This window comes from Pteropus alecto, unplaced genomic scaffold (assembly GCF_000325575.1).
Source record: "Pteropus alecto unplaced genomic scaffold, ASM32557v1 scaffold39, whole genome shotgun sequence".
NCBI classification, from domain to species: domain Eukaryota; kingdom Metazoa; phylum Chordata; class Mammalia; order Chiroptera; family Pteropodidae; genus Pteropus; species Pteropus alecto.
The window spans coordinates 10,587,465-10,602,441 of NW_006443568.1; the positions used below are offsets into that span (position 1 = coordinate 10,587,465).

The window sequence follows — 14,977 nt, forward strand, 5'->3', positions numbered from 1 at the left end:
GATTCCCTGCCCGACTTCTTACTCAACTCTGGTGTCTGCTCTTCCTTTCAACCTTGGCTGGACCCAAGTTCTCGACCATGCCTTAATCTTCGCATCAGGTTAGCTTTCTGACTGCTCTGGGTCAATGCCCCACCTGATCCCTGGTACCGCTCACAGCACGGGCCCTGGTAGTGCATTCCTACCTCTTTGAGTGGGATTTGGGCATAATAATAATGATGATCACCAACTGAGTTGTTAGGTTGCAGATGCTTCCTATACCAACCATCTCCAAAAATTATGTAGAATTAATTTATGGTCACGTGGCCAATGGAGGCTGTGGAGCTAGCTGATGATGGCAAAAATTGTTCAAGAACTTTTTGAACTTTCACACGCACTACAAAGTGGGGGACATTTGGATTATATATATTTCAATCCTAGGAGGTTACGTGTTATTACTACCGTTTTACAAATGTGGAACTTAGGCTCAGAGAGGTGAAGTGATTTTCCCAGAGCCACATAGATTTGCGTCTGTGCTGGGATGCAAACCCAGGTCTCCCTGAATCCTGTACTTTCTCTGTGGGCAGACAAGTCAGTGGAATTGGCCTTGTGATCGAGATGGAGCCTCCTCCCTCCACACTGGGGTACAGTTCCTACTGCTAAGGTAGAAGACAGAAATCTAGCGATTGGCCACCCCTACCTGCTGTGATGGCAACAGTTGTGGATAGAATGTAGCCCACACTGGCAATCAAAGACGAGTCGTACATCTGTGAGGCTTGACTTAAAAAGCTGCAATACAAAAGCACTCTGGTGAGTAGGCTGTGGGGATGTCGTCAAGGCTGAGGTGACAGCTGAGGACTACCAATAGAGCTGGTTTGAAATGTGAAGACAACTCATGAAGGAACAGTCCTTGGTTTTATAAAGATGCCATCCTCGTGTATCTCTAGATCTAGGGTCCATGCTTTGCTCCCATTCTTCTCATAGACACATAACCTGAGGCCCATTCCCATTCCCCAAGCAGGCCATGCCTTCCTGTTCTCACAACTATGACCACATGGTTCTCATCACCAGAAATGCCCTTCTCCTCACTGCTGCGTCCCCTGCATATCCACCCCACTAAAAAGAGCCATTTCGGGTCGCTTAAACACTTCGAGAAATTCTTACATCATTTATCACATTCTGCCTATTGTTACAGTATTTTTTTAAAAAGAAATTTTCTTGTTAATTAAAAAACAATATGATCACTGCAATAAATACAGGAAAAAGAGAAAATTGGAGTCCTTTGTAATCTCTCCATCTAGGATAAACACTGCCATCATTTTGGAATATATCCTTTGTCCTTTCTCTGCATAGTGTTTTAGTTACTGTGTAAGTGCTTACACCATAACATACTTCTCACTCAACTGTAATCGTCGGTTGATCAGGCTGCCCCCCACCAGGGCTGTGAGTGCCTTGAGGACAGATACTGTTTCTTCCTTGCCTGTGTGTGGGAAGCCCATCATGAGCCCCAGGAGGCAGGCAGGGCATCTGATTCGTCTTTGTGACCCCTGAGTGGTTGGCACAGAGCTTTGCAGGGGCTCAGTGGTGATGACGGGAATTGTTGTAGGACTAAGAACAGTAATAATCGACATTGGCATAGTAATAATGATCATAAAAGATGATGCTATTTACCCAACGTTATCCTGGGAACCGTCCTAAAAGCTTTATGTGATTCTCTCAGGAAGGGACTGTTATTCTCATTTACCGCTGAGGAATCTGCCTCTTAGAGGAGCTGAGGGGAGGTGGCAGAGCAGAGAGAGGGGTGTGGGCCAGGGAGCCGGATGCCTGCATTCAAATCTCAGCTCCACCACTTCCTGGCCTTTTAACCTCACTTGCTACGGTTCTTCATGTGCAAAATGAGGATAGTATCACCTGCCTGAAGGGGTGTTGTGAGGATGAAATGAATTCAAATTCATGTGAAAGTAAAGAGAATGGAGCCAGCTTACACTGGGCACCCAGTCAGCAGTGGTCACTCCTATGATCCCTTGTGGCCACGCTGGTGGACAGTGAGCCCAGGCTGCTGGAGTCTGGGCCTGACCTGTCCTGGGTGGATCAGCCTCACTCACTGCACTGAAACCTGCCCAGTCCACCCTCCTGTCCCCAGGCAGGCTTGTCCCATTCCCTTCCAGGCCCACTACTGGACATTAGGTCTCAGACGGGAACACGGCCCAGGCCTGCCCTCAGAACTGCTGCTTTTGACTTAAGAGAAATGATTACCCAACTCTTTGACTTGAGCAGATTTGGGGAGATTTCTCGAGGACAACCTTTTGTTTTCCGCCTTGCAGATAAATAGGTAGGTGTGTCAAAGGATGGCCCAGCTTCTCCTGAAGTCCCTGAAACGGATGCCTGCCTTGGAGCAGATGGAAGGTCGAGGCCGCCTCCGATCACGCACCTCTCACATTTTGAGGCAGAAGGTCAAACGCAACCACCCCAGGCTCGCCTTTCAAGGAGCAGAGCCCTTCCATGTGACAACTCAGCAAATTAGCAGCCCTCTCTCTCACGGTGAGTGCCAGACCCTGGCGGTAGGCTGCATCTGAACATCCTGCCTCCCTATGGCTTCGAAAACGAATGTAATCGGGCCCATAAAATGGAAGAGCTGCGGTGTCGAGGCCCAGCAGAAGAACCGTAACTCACGCGGCTTGATAGATGGCGGTTGCCACCATGCACACGAACATCACGTAGAAGATGGGGTAGTCCAGCTGCAGGTTCCCCTGGATGGACAAGACGAGCATCCCTGCCACCGCCTTCACTGTCACCACTGTCATGGAGCCTGCAGAAGGTACACAGGGCAAGTGGGGGCCTCAGGGACATGGAGAGAGTCAGACCCCGCAAGGCAGTTTATCGCCCCAAAGGGCTTTGTCAGAAAAGATGGAGGGAATACTGGCATGACCAGGCCAGCGAGTCGCATGGCGAGAAGGCACCATCTGTGCCAGACCTTGTCCTTCTCCCATGAGCCGCCTGCCATCTGTGCTGCTACACCACAGAAGGGAGGAGAGTAAAACCTCAACAGCCATCTCCAAACGTCACTTCTAGACCCTGGCGAGAAGAGACAACGAACGAGTTCAGGTCCCTGGACCCCAGGGCAGCAGCACTGTCCCTGCGACACCACGGGAGGTCAGAACAGTCTTCGAATGAATAAATGAACTTCTTTGGGTATCATTCTCACGGCAATCACAGAAAAAGCGTGTGGTGTAGAAAGACCTTTTTTTTTTTCTTAAGTGCTCTCTCAATTGTATTTTTAAAGATACGTCTTTAAATGAAATCCTACCATTTGCTCTGACGTGGATGGACCTAGAGGTTTTTACGCTGAGTGAAATAAGTCAGATAGAGAAAGATAAATACCATATGATTTCATTTATGTGCAGAATCTAAGGAACAAAAAGGACAAACTAATCAAAAACAGACTCACAAATACAGGGGACAATTTGGTGATGGACAGAGGGGCGGGGGGTTGGGGGGCTGAGAGAGTGGGGTGAAGGGTTAAAGAAGTACCAATTAGCAGTTGACAATTGGGCACGAGGAAAGGGAGCATGGCATAGGGAATGCAGTTAGCATTAATACGATGGTTAAGTGGAGGGCCAGGAGACGGAGGGACCATTTGGGGGAAGGGGGGGTCATTTTATGAACAATATAGATGACTAACCTATGTACTATATACTTTATATATATATGGTGAAACCAATTTAAATAAATAAATTTATTGAAAAAAATACTTCTTTAGACAGAGGTCTCTAAATGCTCTGGAATCCTACCCCTATCCATATGCACTTTTTCGATATGGGTGTTTATGCATTTTAGAATTACAGTCATGTAACACTGTGCTTATATGGTGGGTACCTTATAAAACCTGTGCAGGAAATATCATTTAAAAGGTGGAGATCGAAATAAATATAAGTTCTAATATTTTCTTCCCACACACCTGGTGGACCATCTGTTCAGTTCACCATGGAGACCACTGCTTTACCTAGTGGTACAGAAAAGAGTCCCAACTTTCAACTGTCAAGTTCCCTCATCAAAGCTTAAAAGGAGTTTAAAGGAACCACCCCCAACTCCGGTACAAATGAAGCCCCTTATTGCAGCTGAAATGCTCTGCTTTTCTGTTTTTCTCAGCTTAGCTCATTGTGCCTTCTCCCGCCAACAGCCCATCACACACAGCGACTTCTGGATCCCTCAGCTGCACAGACTGCAGCTTTTAAACATCAGCAGCCAGTTAGGACAGGCACTTTCATCAGGCTGTCTTTATTGGTGAGGAGACAGGAAAGTGGCCAGTGTGCCTCAGAACCTTCTGGCCTTCCTACGCACCAGGAGAGAACGTTTTGGGACTGTGACCTTCCAATCCACTTCGAGAACAAAGTCACCAGGGAATGGACCACTGACACTCGCGACAACATGGATGAACCTCTATGACATGCTCAGTGAAAGAAGCCGGTCACAAAAACCCACATATAATTTATATAATACGTCCCGAAAGGCAAATCCATAGAGATGGAAAGTAGATTAGCGGTTGGCCAGGGGCTGGGAGCGGGATGGAATGGGGAGTAACCGCTAATGGGCAGAGGGTTTCCTTTCTGGGTGACAAAAAAGTTCTGAAATTTGATAATTTGAAGATGGTGGCACACCTTTGTGAATATACTAAACATCACTGAATTGTGTACTTTAAACAGGTAGACTTTATGGTATGTAAATTATGTCTCAATAAAATTGTTTTTAGAAAAACCAAAAGAATCCATGCTGTCCTAAGGTGACATCTCTCTGTGTGCTTGATGGCCTGCTGCTGGAGTAGGGCTCGCTGTGGGAGGGACGGAAGGGAAACGCCACGCATGGGGCGCTAGTGCCCATCTGCTTTCATTCCCCTCTCCCTGAGATTTGGGTGTTCTCTCACGCCCATTTTTAGAGGACAGTGCGGCTTAAACAGGGAGCTTGACTAGGAGGCAGCAGTAGGGTTTCGCCCACCTACTGTTCCTTCCCCAGGAAGAACAGGTATTTCTCACAGCTCTGTTTAGTAATCAAATGCTATGCAAGCTTAGAGCCTTCCCCTATTCTGATTTAGGATTGCACCCATCCCTCTAAAAGAAAAGAAAAAAGAAAAGAAAAAAGAGAGCAAAATCAATTCTTGCCTTTGAACCCAGAATGACTTTCTAGCCTCCGACTGGGTTTACATGTACCCTAAGGACTCCGTTGTTGGAGCTTTGTCCATCTCTGACTTCTCTGAAATAAACTCAGCCCTCCTCTCCCTTCCTCTGCCTTCTTTGCTACAATTGTCATCGACCCAATGGGTTTTACCTACGTATTTGTCCACTTGGTTACTGTGGTTTCCTCCCTTTAGGATGGAGACTCCCCGAGGGCAGAGCTTTGTCCTGTGCACCGCTGTAGCCAGTTACCGGCATTGTTCCTGGCACTTAGGAGACTTGGTATTTGAGCAAGAACGCTGAGTGCAGCCAGCAGCATGATGGAACTGACGGGAGCTGCCACCAGCCCGCAGGGACCTTCTGCTGCTACTGGCCGATGGCAAAACTCAGTCACACAGACCCCCACTCACCGAGTAAAGCCACCAAGAGAAGGATCACGATGATGTTGTTGGCGTTCTTCTCCTTGTAGAAGTACAGCAGCAAGCAGAACAGAATGATCTCCACGAGCTAGGAAAGCAGCAAGGCAGGGTGTCAGTGGGGGCCACAGACACAGGCAAGACCTGGAGACCCCGATGGGCTGGGCCGGAGGTTATGCGGCTGACTTCACCATGCACAGACCCTTGGAGTTGAAAGGGAATTGAAACACCCAGCATTCCCCGAACTACTGACTGATATCCTGTGGACGAGGAGGGAGCGCTGAGGGAACCTCTCTAATCCCTGGACAACACTGAGAAGGAGTTCGCCTCACGGCAGAGGTTCGAGGGTGAGGTGCTGGCCTCGTAACCACCCTGTCTTGGACGGCCAAGATTCAGGAGGCTGAGATGGTCTCTTCTCACTTCACTGCTTCCTGGGTAACCCCATTAAAACTGGGGGTCAAGGAGGGAGACGTCTGTTCACAGAGAAGAGCTGTTTGGTGAAGCATCTAAGTATACGTGCCCCTTACCCCCTAACCAAGCCTCCCATGCGTGCGGCCTAGAAGAGTAGAAAGAAGAGGATGTCTGGAGTCAGGGAGGCCCAGGTTTGAACCTGGGTCTGCTTCTTAACTAGTCGTGTGACCTTAGGTCAGTCACTTTAACGTCTCTAAACCTCAGTTACCTTCTCTGTGAAATAGGGATAATTCTTACCTTATAGGGCCATAATCACAGCTTACACTTAATGAACTTGACAATAAGCCAGGCACTATTCTTAGCATTTTATCTATACTTAACTCCTTAAAGCAGCACAATAATTCTATGAAGTAGGTACTAACATAATCTCAAGGTAGTAAATGGCAGAGGCAGGATCTGAACCTGGACAGTCTGGCTCCAGAGCCAACGTGCTTTTCCATTAAGCTACACTGTCTGAAGACAGGGGGCCTCATGCCTGGTGTTTAGAAGGTGCTCAATCAGTAGAATCTTATGATTAGACAACAGCAAATCTGAAGTTTTAGAAGTTCCTCCACTTTGAATCAACAACTTGCCCTTTCTACTCCTTCAAGGCCCAGACATTTGGCAATACTTTCCCAAGTAGTAAAGCCAGCCCCAGCACCCAGCGAAACTAAAGCAGAAAATGTCGACAATGGCTCAGCTCCCTATGCCTACCCCAACCTCCTACCAAAGTTTATTATTATAAAAACCAATGTAGAAACATTAATGGGCATTTTGAAAAGAAAATTTTAGAAAATTCCTCCTAATTGGAGACCATAAAACACAGCTGTTTTCATTTTCCTGTGTCTTCCTGTCTTTGTCACAGTGAATACATATTTTATCTCCCTGTCATCAAAGTGGATGCACGATTTTGTATTGGGCCGTTTTTAGTTACCGTAAACAATTTTCACGTTTTACAAAGTTGTCATAATTATCCCTAATGGCTGCAGAATACTCCATCAAGCAGATGGAGAGTTACTTAACATTTCCAAACATCTTGCGTGCGTTGACCGGAGCCCAATTTTTTGGCCATTCTTCATGGTGCTTAAATGAAGGCTGGAATAGCACTTGGTGTCCTATGGCAAGATGGCGGTGTATATTTTGGTGCCTCCTGGTAGACCCTGAGTTCCATGAGCATATCTCATTTATTTTTTATATCCACAGTGACTGGCACATAGCAGACCCTCAAAAATATTTATCGAATTTGATTTGGTCTCACAGTCACAATTAAGGAAGACAAACTGAATTGGTCACTGAGCATCTGCCAAAGTGCTGGGTGGTTTCCACACTACCTTGTGTCTCTACCAAGAACCATGCCAGGTCCTGTGACTCCTGCCAGCTTACAGAGGAGGCAGAGCTTCTGGTTAAGTGACTTGGTCAAGGTCACGCAGCATGTAAGGGCGCCCAGGACTCCTGAAAAGCTTTTCCTGAAGAGGTGGGTCTTTCACTCTGTCCAGCAGACATTTTTCCACACCCACCGGGTAGATACTGGGGTTAGTTGGCAGGAGGGAGAGGACACGGCCCAACCTTGGGGACATCTTTCTTCTGCCTTGTGGGCAATCTGAGGAAAAAGTACATTCTGGGGCCCCTAGAGCGGTCCCAGGCTGCTTGTGTCAGATGCAACACAGTGAACACCACTGTCATTAGGCCATGGTGAAGGAAGGTGACGTCAGGCCAGGTAGGTCTGGTCATCAAGTCCAGCTCTGCTCTCATGAGACTCAAAACAAGTGGGCTAACCTCCCAGAGCTCTGGTTTTCTCAACCAGAAAATGGAGAGAAAAAACATGTATTTTATAGGGTTGTTGAGAGAATCTGAGATGACACCTAATGAGTGTTTAGCACGGTGCCAGGCATGGAACAGGAACATACCAGTAGCTTTATCGACTACCTTGGATGTTTTCTTTGATTAGCTTATTTGCAGAACTAACACAGGCTGTCACTGGGGCAGAGGACCGAGCTCAGGCTGGGGGTTTAGGAGACAAAGTTTCCAGCGTCTCCCTCATTTCTATCAGTTTTTATCAGTCGTGTGATACTGGACAAGAAGAAAGAAATAACATTCTGTAATTGTTTAGAATTTTAACTTTTGTTCTTACTACAAACATTTTAAATGCTTACGTAGAAATTTTGGATGATACGTAAAGACGAAATAAAAACTCAGTCATAATTCCATCTCCCAAAGACAACTACTGATAAAATTTGTTTTCCATCTAGCCCTTTATGGATACATTATATGTACACACCTACAAATACCTCTAAAAAATGAAGTTACCATATGACATATGCTGTTTTAGACACTACTCAGGATGTAAATGAAAAAAAGCATTTCCCCACGAACTACGCATTCTCTACAAGCACAGTCTTCAGTGCTGTGAAATATGAAATATGTCACGATTCACACAAATCCCCTATCGCTGGGTATTTAGCTTTCTGGTTTCTAGGACTCACCACCTCAGGCGGAAGGACCAGAGGCTTCTCTTACCATGTACAAGAGAAAATGCCAGCTCACAAGGTGCCTGGTGATGTTCTCGCCTGTCATCTTCTCGTGGCTGTTGGGAGCAAATGTCACCAGCAAGTAGGTGCCCACGATGGCCAAACCGCAGCCGACAAAGGACAAGACGTAGCGCCCTGCAGGGAAGGGGAGGCTGTCACAGGGCTCAGCGCAGGTGCCAGCCCCAGGCCAGAATGTGCTACTGGGGCAACAAGGCTCACCTGTTATTGTTTGTATTTTTGTTTTTTTTTAAAAAGGTTATCTTCCTTAATGTGTTTTAAAAATAACATTTAATGTGAAAAAAATTTTAAAGAGGTGTAGCATGCATAAAAAAGTGCTTGATCAATTCTCACGAAGTGAGCACATCCATGGAACCAGCACCCAGATCAAGAAAGGGAATGTTAGCGGGACCCGCAAATCCCCATGTGTCCCCTTCCAGCCACTAGACCCCACCCCCAGGGTGACACGTTGACTTCTACCAGCATTGATATTTGCCTGGTTTTGTACTCTTTCTTTTTCATTCTTTTTTTTTCTCTTTTTTTCCGTGTGTGTGTGTGTGTTTCCATTTGTTTTCTTATTTTTTATTTCCATTTTTTTAGGTTTTATCTTTTTATTCTTTTTCTTTCTTTTCTTTTTCTCTTTTTTTTGGTTTCGTACTTTATATACATGAATTCATACAGTATGTTCTCTTGTGTCTGCGCTCATGCAGGATGATGTTTCTGAGATTCATTTGTATTGTGAGCTTCCCTCATTCTCACTGCTACATAGTAGTCAATTGTGTGAATATGACACAATTTATCCATTCTACTGCTGATGGGCATTTAAGTAGTGTCCAGTCTTGGGTTATAGGAAATAATGTTGCTATAAACTTCTCCTGTGGTGCCATTCGAAAAACGTAGCTATACATTTATGTTGGGTATAAAACTAGGCGTGGAATTCTTGGGTCATAGGCTATGTGGGTATTCAGTTTAGTAGTTACTGTCAAATTGTTTTCTAGAGTGGCTGTACCAATTTACATGTCCACCAGTAGAGTATGAGAGTAAAATTATGTATTTTTTCTTTCTCATTTTAGCCATTCAGATGTTGCACTGTGGTTTTAACATGAATTTTACAAGGAATACTTTAAAGCTAGAATCACTTTTATAGGCAAGATAAAAAAAAAAAGCAAATAAAACAAAACTTCCAAAGCAAACTTTCAGCACCTACCATGAACCTTTTAAAAACGACCTCATCCCTTCCCAACTGGCTGTTTAACCTACTCCCAAGGGACCTGTCTAAATACTATCGATATTCTACTCCATAGACCTGTCAGACAGAGCTGTTAGTGGCTCAGGAGGGCATGCTCCTGGGTAAATGACAAGAGTTTCCTGACTCTTCCCCGGGGTCCTGTGACAATCCAGTTAAACCCCATGGAATTGGCAAAGAGCCTCTTGAGGTCCAGCCCAGGCCCAGGCAAGCTGAAAAGAACTGAATTCTGACCGCAGGCCTCTGGATTTATCTGGGCTAGGACTAACTATACCTATGTCATTCCACTGTTTCCAGAAAATATGATACCACATTAAATGTCTCTTATTTTCATTCTAGGCCTTATAAGGTGCCCCAAAACCGGTTGTTCAATGAATGAATGAACCATGTCAACTCAACAGAGTAAGTTCTGTGCTAAGATAGTCTGTTGTCTTAACTTTTCTTCAGGTGGGGATTAAGTCTCACTCATTTCCATGCCTACAGTATCCAGCACAGATCTAGTACCGGGTGAATGATGAATTTAATGGAACTTTTGGCAGGCAATCATGTACGGCTGTGCTGGTTGCTCACTGCTCAAGGGCACCTAGCTGCAGGGGTGAGGAGGACCAAAATCTAGCCCATGCTCTGCTCACTAAGTCATGTGTCCACAGAACTGCAGAAGGGCCCTTCTTTTTCATTCATGTAGGTACTGCCAGACTAGCATGCCTCTTATTCTGGAACTACCTAGAGTGACCCTGGAAGGGACATAAAGCAGAACAAGCCCAAGGCCCCCAACCCCAAATCAGGACTACTGCAAATCACTATGAGTCTTTTGGTCTTCTTGGCATTATTTGTTTACTAAGTAGTAGTTCTGCTTTTTTTTTTTTTTTTTTCAGTGTTAAGACTCATTTCTTTTTTAGCCTCCTGGCCCCATCTTTCATTCTACACCAAAGATTCAGAACAGTGGTTCCCAAACCTGGCTGTGTTTCCGTAGCATCTTGGGAGCATCTTCTTCTTGACATTTTGTTTTAAAAACTTTTCAGACACACAGAAAAGTTAAAAGAGTTGTATAGTAAGCACCAAGAGTCCTACCACCTAGGTTCTAAATTAACATTATACTTGCTTTATCTCTGTCTGTTCTCTTCATCCTTCCATCCATTCATCAAGCTATCTTATTTATTTATTTTGTTTTACATTTCAAAGCAAGTTGCAGACAAATATACTTCACTCTGGGGAGCTTGATAAGAATGCAAATGTTCAGGCCCCAGCCCAGATTCAAAATCTCCGGGAACAGAGAGCCTGGGCTACCATCATGTCACTCCTTAACTCCTAAGCATGGTTTATAAGGCCCTATATCATCCACTCCTCCATGCCTCCTTGCCCTCATGTCCTCCTTCCCTCATGACCCTCCAGCTACAATGGCCTTACTGAAATGGACACACTAAGCTTATTCCTGTCTCAGGGCCTTTGCACCTGCTGTTCCCTCTACATGGAACCTCCACCCACAGATGTTGGCATGGTGTCTCTATATCAAATATCTTCTCTTCAGATAGTCTAACTCTAACCAGTCTAGGTAAAGTTTTCCTATGTTCCCAATGTCCCACCAAGAAGCATTCTATTTTCTCAGAGGCACTAAGATATAGAACCATTTTATTTAGTTGTTTACTCGTTTATTATATGCCGTCTTCCTCAACACACACACACATACTCAACTATAATCTCCATGAGAATAGGTACCACATCTGTCCTACTGTTATATCCCTGGCACCCACAACGGAGGGTGGCACTTAGTAGGTATCTTAGGGGAACACATCTTCTCCACTCCTCAGGTTTCCATGTAGAGGGAACTCCAATGGATTGACGACACTCTGCCTCATGCCCTATTGGCCCACATTTCTCAACTGAGTGGAGCTAATGTATCAAAAGAATTTATACACTGAGGCTTTGTTCTTTTTCTTTCCTTTCCTGTCCCAGACTATGTGAGACAGTAATTCTGGGTAAATGTTCCATTCTGTAAACCGAAATGTTTCCTTGGGAGACTGTTTGGGGGCGGGGGGGAGGCGGGGAGAGTTCACTTAGCTGCACACCTAAGCTGCATGCCCTAATTTAGCTTTTATTGATAATAAAGCATAACTTCTGATCTCCCTCTGTGTTTATTTCCCATTGTTTTAGAACTCAGGGAAATAGGGTGCCTTTTATTGGGCCTCCTAAAATCCCAACGATAGATGCTCAATAAATATTGATTGAATGAAATGATTGAAAGCCTATTTTAAAAAGTCTCACAGATAATTCTGACAGGTAGCCAGGTTTGGGAACCACTGATGAAAGACTGATGCGGGTGGAATATCAAACCACAGAGGAGAGCAGAGAACAGATGATCTCTAAATCGCGGTCAGCTGGTTTTACGATGAAAAATAGCACACGCGTAAAATTAAGAACAGTGGCTCACATCAGTGAACTTACTCAGAAAGTCTTTAGGTTTCCATTTTTCTTTGATGAATATGATTCCTATGATGGCGCTCGCTATTAAAAAAAGAAGCACAGGGAAAAGAGAATTGAGGCTGCCATCAGTCAAATGGAGTCCTTTGGCCCAGGCCCCTTGGGCTGGCTCATCTGCACTGAAGCCTGGAACTGCCTAACCTCTCACTCATACTCCCAAGAGCTCAGTCCCTTCTGGTTCCTCTGTTATTCCATCTCACAATGGGAGTCTTCTCTCTGAGCCTTCCTGAGGATTTTCGACAAGGCCAGGAGAATTGTGTGTTGAGTACTTGTGCGACAGGCAATTTACACGCGTTATTTCTGGCACATTCACTCTCGAAGGTGGGTGCTATTATTATTCCTACTTGAAAAATGGGGACACTGAGGCTAAGAGCGGTGAAGCACCCACTCAAGACCATGCAGCTGGTAAGTGAAGGCTAGACTTGAACCCAGGACTGTCAGAGCTGCTTGTTCCTTCCGCTGCAGTGCCTACCTGTGACATCTTCCCCTGCTTATTTTTAGTCCCTTCCAAGTTTGCAGATGTACTCACACTTCCTGCGACTGCCCTAAAGGATAGTGACTGCCTAAAGCTCTGAGAATTTTGAGGCCCTATCAAGGATGGAATGCTACGATCGATTAGTAATGTCTGCCTTGGCCACAGGAGGGATACTCAGTTGCCATGAATATTCCATCCCTGGTATAGAAGAGGCCCTCTTAGTTCCAGGCGGAATAAGACTCAAAATATGAATTTTTCCTTTGAGAGCAGGATAGAGCTTCCAGGCAGTATAGTGCTTGCCAGCAAGATGAAAGGAAACATTTCAAAGCAAGTTCATTGTCCTATGTGCAAAAACTATTGTTCAGTAATCTCCTAATATCTTCCAAGAAGAAAATAACGTTTTTCTAATTCTATTTCATTTGGTGACCTCATGGACATGAAAGCTCTTTTGCCTTTTAGCTGGTTCAAATGTTATGAAACGCTGGTTCAGTGATTACAGAAATCACAGAAAAATGGCAGATGAGAAGTTAACGATGTTTTAAAAATGGTACCAGTTGATGTAAGAGGATCTGAGAATAAGCGGAAAAACTTAGAGCCATACAGACCCGAGGTCTATAAAAGCTGAGGTTACCTCGACAGAGTTAGGATGAATAGATTAAAGTTTATCTTCCTTCTGCAGCAGATATAAGAAATAATTCCGATAAACTTTCTGAATCTTGAACAGATTCTGGAGATAGATGGCCTCGTTCATATCCCAGCCCTCCTCTCTAGCTGTGTGACTTGGGGAAAATAAGTTCTCCGCTCTGTGCCTCAGTCTCCTCAGGTGCAAAATGGGAATAATAACAGTGTCTCCCCCAAAAAGACTACTGGGAAGATTAAAAGAATTAATATCTGTAAAGTGCTTAGAGCAGGGCCTGGTGCATAGGAAGCCTTTTGTCTATTTTTGTATTCCTGTTATCATCAAAGCAAAAGCTGGTTTGTTTAATGAATATTTTTGATCCTGGTGGTGAAAACTTGTGGTCACACAAGCAGGTAAGTCCCCGGGGAGGGATGTGGGAGACCTCGGTCTTACCTATCACGGAGACTGCGCTGAGGGGCACGATCAGCGAAAGCGGGGCGAAGGCGTAGGAGGCAAACACGCCGAGCTCACCCAGCAGCATCAGGAATAGGCCCAGCCACCATGTCTTGGTCTTGAAATAGGCTCGGGGGTCCTTGGAGCCTGCCAGGCGGATGTGGCAGTACTTCTAGAAATCCGAGAAAGGATGTGATTTGCCCAGATGTTTGGGGGAAAAGACGCTACGATGCATGTATCCTAAATCAACCTCCTTCTCTTATTTGGGAAGATCTGTCAGGTGTTTTTGGGGTCCGTACTCAGAGAAGAGTAAAGCAGTAGCGATCTAAATACTAGATAATCATTCTCAGAGCGTAGTTCTCAAACTGGCTGGGAAGCCTTAAAAATTCCCTGGGAAGCTTTGAAAAAATATACATGCCTAGGCCTCATCCTCAGAGGGTAGGTGGGAGGCCTGAAAATATGCATTTTTAATGCATGTCACAGGCAGTGTGCAGTCTGGGTGGGAGCCATGATCTAAGGACCCCACTTTACAGCATGGCCTCAGGTTGACCTTTGCCCTCTAACAGCAATGCCCGAGTCGGGGTACTCACTCGACCCAAGGCTGCTTTCGGGGAAGATCATGGTGGGAGCTACAGAGCAGCAGATACAGATGCAGAGATGCTGCTCTGTAGAAGGAAGAGCATGAGCCAGACAAGTAGCTAAGAGACCATGCAGCCTCAGAAACACACCCACATGTGTGCGCCTGGGAGCTGAGATGTACCAGGTACACATGTGCATTTATGTGCCTGCTCCAGGGAGCAGTTCATTGCAGCTAGAAGCTGGGTCCCACTGGGGGAGAGAAGGTGGCCACTGTGCTATGGGATTATTCTGTTCGCAGGTGTCAAGTCTTAGTCTGGGTTTCCCAGAAGCAGTCCCTGAGACAAGGCCTTAGGAGCAAAGAGTTGATTTGGGAGGAGATTCCAGGAAGCACGAGTAAGGGAGTGGGAAAGTGAGGCCGGGAAGGGAGAAGAACCAATGGGGAGTGTATTAACGGGTGAGTTAGTGCCTTGGGAATTTGGGGCTCGGTCCCACTGGGGACCCTCTGAGAAACCCTATGAACTCACCTTAGAACCAAATGGGCCAAGTGGATCTGGGGCAGGGCAGCCAGAGACTTATAAGTAATGGAGAGGGG

At 45.6% G+C, this 14,977-nt stretch overlaps 1 protein-coding gene across 5 annotated transcripts in view; it reads right to left on the reverse strand.

Moving 5' to 3' along the window:
- NIPAL3 (NIPA like domain containing 3) overlaps nt 1-14,977 on the reverse strand; it is a 41,930-nt gene that overhangs the window by 6,659 nt on the left and 20,294 nt on the right. For 4 of the 5 annotated variants that reach the window (XM_015598779.2, XM_015598780.2, XM_025041452.1 and 1 more), the window contains 6 exons: nt 13,807-13,978; nt 12,224-12,283; nt 8,528-8,673; nt 5,555-5,651; nt 2,650-2,785; nt 677-765 (listed from right to left, as the gene is read on the reverse strand). In XM_015598779.2, coding sequence (XP_015454265.1) covers nt 677-765; nt 2,650-2,785; nt 5,555-5,651; nt 8,528-8,673; nt 12,224-12,283; nt 13,807-13,978 — 700 coding nt within the window. Of the gene's footprint in view, nt 1-676; nt 766-2,649; nt 2,786-5,554; nt 5,652-8,527; nt 8,674-12,223; nt 12,284-13,806; nt 13,979-14,909; nt 14,963-14,977 lie in introns of those variants that run through there. The other variant, XM_025041453.1, reaches the window with a different exon arrangement.